At 31.4% G+C, this 6,818-nt stretch overlaps 1 protein-coding gene across 1 annotated transcript; it reads right to left on the reverse strand.

The window, feature by feature from the left end:
- Positions 1–2,955: 2,955 nt before the first annotated feature.
- On the reverse strand, positions 2,956–4,966 carry LOC125840584 (benzoate carboxyl methyltransferase-like). Its single transcript, XM_049519554.1, has 4 exons — positions 4,892–4,966; positions 4,029–4,412; positions 3,700–3,954; positions 2,956–3,305 (listed from the first exon to the last, which is right to left on the reverse strand). The coding sequence occupies exons 1-4, from the start codon at positions 4,964–4,966 to the stop codon at positions 2,964–2,966; spliced, it is 1,056 nt and encodes a 351-aa protein (XP_049375511.1). The 3' UTR covers positions 2,956–2,963.
- Positions 4,967–6,818: the final 1,852 nt, after the last annotated feature.

A 6,818-nucleotide genomic window follows, 5' to 3' on the forward strand; every position in this document is an offset into this window, starting at 1 on the left:
TTGGAAGTGATTTGGAAGGGGAAAGCTCAACTCTTGGAGTGATTGTTGATTGATTTATGGCAAGTGGCTTCCTAAATCTTGTATTCTAGTTGAATTTGTATGCTTCTTTGTTGCTTGTGTATTAAGAGTAATAGGGATGAGATGAAGGGTTTAATTGTACACTTGATACATCTAAATGAATAAAAGGGGTTGAAATGAAAAAAGGCTACGTGATGAACATGATGATGTAAATTGCCTTAGTGTGCCCTTATTAATTGATTGATGAAATGCTTGAAACCATGAATGTGGATTTGAATTGTGTAATTTATTGTCTCTTCTATATAGTGTAATATTGCTTGTGTGCATTGATCATTGAACACTGTTATGAGGCATGTGATGATTATGATGCCGAGGTCTTTACCGGCAAGTACTATTATGCTTCGTTCGTTATTAGGCCAGAGCCATTTCCGGCGAGTGTCTATGAGGTCGAGATCTTTGCCAGCAAGTGTTATTATGCCAAGGTCATTTTCATAAAGGGTTATCAAGCCGATGGGAAATGGTTCCGATGAGAGGTTGACTATTGTAACTTGATGCATATGATGTTTATGCGTGACTTGGTTGTTAATTGTAATTGACATACTTGTTGTGTGTGATTGAACTACTTGACTTTGAGATTGATTTATTTGATTGTTGAATTGTGGCTATTAGATTGTGAATATTGGGACTTGTGAGTCATATGTTGTAGAATTGCTAGGTTGAGCTTATTTTTGTGCAGGTTGTAATTTGAGGAGGTTCGGTTGGAGAGTCAAGGGTATTCATATTTTAGCTAGTTGCTTTATTTAGTAGGTTGCTTACTGGTACCCTGTTGTTGGTACCCACCCCTTGGTTCTACACCTATGTATGTTCCGAGCCCAGACTTGTTTGATCTATTTCTTCTTCTCTTGATCTTGAGGCTTGTCAAGGATTTGAAGAGGTAGTTGTTTGCATTCGGCGGACCCTCTTTTCCTTTTCTTACACTTTGTTCTATTTGAGAAACAAAGGTTGAGACTTTATTTATTTATTAATTCTGCACTTACGTATATAGTGGCTTGTACAGATGACAACCAAATTTTAGGGGTTTTCATAGAAGAATAAGTTTTCCACTTTATCTTGTTCTTGCTTTTACTATTTTCCACATTTCTTTCTTTTAGTTTAGGTTGAGGTCGACTTGTCTTGGTGGGAATAGACAATTGTCATCACGTCCATTTTTGGGTCGTGACAGTTTGGCCTCGATTTTTTTTTAAAAAATTCTTTTAGAATTCACATTGTATGTTAAATACAATAGCAATGAGGTTCTTATTATTTCTCTTTATATGGATGACCTTTTTATAACAAGGAGTAGTGCAAAGCTTGTTGATGAGTTCAAGAAAAATATGGTGCAAGCTTTGAAATGTCTGATCTTGATATGATGACGTATTTCCTTGGAATGGAGATCATACAAGAAAAAGATGAGTATTTCATTTGCCAGAAAAGTAGGCAAAGAAATTCTCGAAAAAAATCAAAATGTAAACTTGCAAATAAATGAATACTCCCGTGAATCAAAAAGAGAAATTAAGCAAAGATGATGGAGCCAAAAAAGTGGAGGAAACATACTTCTTAAGTTTCATTGGGTGTTTGATGTATCGTAACAAATACTTGTATGTTGTAAGCGTTCTATCAAGATTTATGCATTATCCGAGTGAAATATATTTACAGATAAATAAAAGAATCGATCGATACATCAAAAGAACCATCACCTATGAAGTCAAGTTTCAGAAAAATTAACATGTGATGCTTTTTGGGTATGGTAATTATAATTGAAGAGATTTCATGGATGATTCATAGAATACTCCAGGGTACTATTTTAGTCTTCGTTCTAGAATTTTCACATGAAATTATAAGAAACAATATATATATTGTGGCTTAATCTACGGTCGAAGTTGAGTAAGTGGCAGCTACAACAACAATAAATAGCATTGTGACTGAACAAAAAATTGATTGATCTGCATATGGAACTGACAAGAAGCATTGAAGTGTTCCCAGACAACCAAACAATAAAAGCTATTTCTCACAATGTTGTGTTTCATGAAGAAACTAAGCACTTCAACATCAAGTTTTTCTTCTTAAGAGAAATGCAAAAGGATGAAACTATAACTCTTTAATACCATAAGATGGAAGAACAATTGGCTAATATATTCACTAAGACTTTACCGGTCAGCAAGTTTGAGCTTCTCATACAAAAATTGGAGTTTGTAATTTTCAAAACAAATAGTTTAGAAATTTGCTTTAGAACTATAGTAATATTATTTTACTATTTTAGTTTTGAATAAAACTTAATCAATTTGTTGTTAGCCATTTATTCCTACTTTTAAGAGTTAATTTAGTAAATTTGGTAGTATCGTATATTCAACTATTTTTGTTTTATTCCGACTTTTAAAAATATCATTGGTAGACATCAATGAAAATGTTCTTCTATTGCTATACTATTTCTCTTTTTTCAGATATAGTTTTATTCTTAAAATTACCAACATGATGCATGTGTGTACTATGTTAGATTGAGAGGGAAAGTTGTGTGTAAAACCAAAAAATAAAATAAAAAATGCCCCGTAAGGTGGTTAAGATGATAGTCCAAGAGGTTGTGTTTAGAGGGTCTACCAAAGTAGGGGCCTAGCAAGTATAAGTATGATTTTCTACCCCTGAAATTCCTGATGCTAGATAAAATAATTTTACTTGTAAAATACAAAAGATACTTTTCAAAACAAGTTTATTTTTAAAAAATTTGGTGAAATAAGTTATAAGATAAACAAATTAAAATAGAAAAAGTAATATTTAATATTTATAGGATTAATGTTACATCTAATTAAACAACATCTCATACATGCACATTCATGTTAATTATTATGGTGTTGGGGCGTGCACTATTTTTAGCTATTTCATTGAGTACATGCTAGCAACTTGCCTATCATTTATTTTTTCCTTAAACATAAACAAATATTGAAGAACTTGATGGTATTGCCCATGGATAGATATTGTGTGACATCGTTTATATATATGTCGAATAAATGATGAATTATGGAGTTTCCAAAATGAGAAGCCAACATAACCTCAGTAACAGCTCTTATAGTCTTAACTACTAAGTTGGCAATATCCTCAAAAGGTTTGTCAATGGCAGTCATATCAGTCTCAAATGTTTCAAGTTTTTCAAGACTAAATGATCCTTCCATTTGTATGATCTTCTTTATCTCTTCTTCATATGGTGCATAAGAAGGAATGTTAAATGAATCAATTTTATCCTCTTTGATCTTGCCCTGCTTCCATTCAAACAAAAAAAAATGTGTTAGTTGAGTGAGGAGCTAGGGTGAGAAACAGATATATATATAAAGGGCAAAGGTAGAAGTACCTCCTTAGACTATGACCCAAATTCCAAAGAGACACCTTAACTAAACTAAGGTTTTATTACCCACCTGAACTCATTTTTTTTTGTAATTTTGTACACCTTTTTGGCTTACGTGGCATTCAAATGTATCCCACAAGCCTCAACTGCGTGGAGTAACGGGATGTGCCACATAAGCCAAAAGGTGTACAACAATATATATACAATGAGTTCAGGGTTAATAGGACATTAGTTTAGTTAAAGTGTGTCTCTGATATTTCAATCATAGTCTAGGGGGTACTTGTGCCTTCTCCCTATAAATAAACAACCTGGGCTGCTAAATGAAGAAGTGAGTTTGCTAGTAAATCCATCAAACAGCAAGAATCATAGCTTCTTGGATCTGGATTGCTCCTGCCAACATACACAAGGACCATATGCCCTCCACTCATTACTTCTTGAGAACGAAAGCGTAGAAAGCTTGAAAAATCCTTGTTGAATTGATTGGAATATGCTTGCACTACTTGTGGAGGACTTGATTCTGATATGAGTATACTTTTTTTGTTACACTCCAACCCTTTTGGAACCTATTAATGGAGTAGTAAGTAATACTATTACGAAACAAAATACAATATATATAGTCGTTAAAGATTATATATACCTGAGAGAGCCAATGGAGACTATAAGAAGAATGAACAAAGTTCAAGGTGTTTGTAGGAAAAAGCCTTTGATAAAAAGAACCAGCAACTCCTGCTATGTAACAATTCCCATATTTTTCAAGAAATGATGGAATTGATTTGAAGACAGTATTGAAATCATTATCTGGCAGATCATTCCAATACACTTGAAATTCTGGTGATTCATACTTGTTCTCTTTGCACATATTATGAACTGTATCAATCACATTGCTCATACATAAAAGTGTATTTCCTCCTGAAGAACAACCCAGATCTGCTACTCTCAAACACTTTGGAAAAATACCATTCTTCAACATATTTTTTACACTTTCTTCTAATAAAGGTTTTGACTTTACTATAACTCTTCTCTGAAAATTCAAACAACACAAATCACTCACTAAAACAAATGCTTATACTCTACTTCTATTAGTTTATGGGACGACTTTAAATAACACTAACTACATTCTAAATCTAATATTTGTACATTATATTATTCATACATATTAAATAACTATTTAAAAAAATATATATATATATTGAGTTTGACCTGATCAACATTAACATAATTTTTTATTGCACGACTCTAAGAAAGTGATTGAAATTTTAAATCTTGTTGTTTTGAATTGTATATATCAAAATGTTTTTTAATGTTGTGATCTTGAAATTATCATGTGGAAAATTGAAATTAAAAAGTTACCTAAATGGAAAAGAAACACTAAAAAGCTAATTGTATATAACAGAGGAAGTATAGAGATTTGTACATAATAAAGGATTGATGGATCTCTATTGTATAATTGTATAATATTGAATGAATACACATTTTCGGCTTTGCATGAAGAAGTTGAACCTGAAGGATTGAATTATTGGCATAACTGCATTCTGAATCTCCTGCAGTCATTGGTAGACTTTTTTCGAGTACCATTATATTGCTTTTTTTTCCTTTTTCATTTACGATGATGATCCAATTATCAAGTCTTTTTTTTTTGTTGTTGTTGGTTTTTGGCTAGTTTATCCATGTTTAAGGATATGGATTTATGATGTCCATTAGTTTGTAACTGAAAAGTTGGCAACTCATCTAACATTTGTATGTATGTATGTATTGTTTCTTCTTGTCTTGTTTATGTGGCTGGGGGATTTTTCTACCAAATCTATTCAATTATGGGACACCAGACGTACAGAAGAAACATTTTTTTGAAACATCTTCATATATCACATGCATGTTACTTTAAATATGAATGGAGTAGTATTTTTTGGGTAAAAAAACATTTTAAGGGATAAAATAATTAACTACAGATCAACAAGTAACCAGATCTGTTGATATTCCTCCCAATCTATTTTTCAACTTCCATAATTCTCTCTTTCTTCAAATTAAAGCCCTCAAATAACGTACCGTTTTACAAATTCCGTTCACCTTTCTAGTCTGAATGCAGATGCAGTAATGGAGAAAAATAGCTACATATCCATCAGTTTTAGTTCAATATGGTGAAAAATATAACAATTTCAAAAAATTAGTTTATGAATTGCAATTTATGTTTCGAATTTGAAGGTGAATGTTACTGTACAAATGGCATGTTAATGTAACTCTTTCTTTTTGTGTTTAACAGGTGCGTCTTGTATACCAATTATAAATTAAAAAAAGACATCAATTTGTATAAATGTTGAACGTTGAGTTTATAATTCACCATTCAAAATTTTAACTGAAATAAGCCATTATTTAATTTAATTCATTAAAACAATACTTTTTTTAATATTATTTTTTTACAAAACTAGTATTAACGTATTTGACAGTAACGTATTAGGTATTATTTTATTCAAAAAAGTTCAATGACAAAAAAACAAATGACTAACGGAGTTAACAAATTAAAATGTTACTGTGAGTAACGTTTTTAATTTCAATGACATTTTAAGCTTAAGTAACCCGAAATGTCAACCTCTGTTATTTCAATCTTTTCTGTTAAAGAATTGAACCCCTTTATGTCAAAGTTTATCTAAGTGTCAGAACTTCAAGGTGAGGCTGACATATATATATATATATATAGAGAGAGAGAGAGAGCAGGAATTGCTGTGTATGATTGGGAAATTTTCTTACAACGACAAATTTAATTGGCTGGTCTGTTTTTCTCTTAGTACTTCATCCAGAAACGCAAGAAAAGGCCAGCCTTCATACCTTAAAACATTTACAATTTCTGATAGTTGCAAGACTAAGAACAGTAAGCAACATTCTCATTAGAGAAATTTGGATCAGTTTTCATAGCTTAAAACATTTACAATAAACATAATATTTAATTTCCACACTCCATGATCTATTCAATAACCAATTGAATACATATACTCAATATATAGCAGTTTTTTCTTCTTCCAAATTGCAGAATATAGCTTCATGTCATTGTCGAGTTCTAAATAACCTTCGCCTCATAATTTATCAATTACTCTTTCATTTTTGTCGAGCATATATACTTCCTGGCAAATAAGGATAAATTTCCAATTATTCAACTAAAAAATGAGCAATTATGTTAAAAAATAATGTAAAGATGTTAAAATACCAATAGTATTACTATAACCATGAGTTAAATATGATTAATTAACAAGCACATGCCAACTGAACTTGTATTAGAGAACTAGCTGATGCATGATAGACGACCATTACCAGTAAAGCAGAAGCTCCAACTGTCAATTTCCAAGTGAAGATTCTCTTGTTTTATATCTAGAAAGCATAAGCTAAAGTATTCAAATTGCTTTTTTAGTGTGCCTATTTTTCATTGTACCGATGATAA

Source organism: Solanum verrucosum, unplaced genomic scaffold (genome assembly GCF_900185275.1).
Source record: "Solanum verrucosum unplaced genomic scaffold, falcon-dt-bn FXZP01000188.1, whole genome shotgun sequence".
Lineage (NCBI taxonomy): Eukaryota > Viridiplantae > Streptophyta > Magnoliopsida > Solanales > Solanaceae > Solanum > Solanum verrucosum.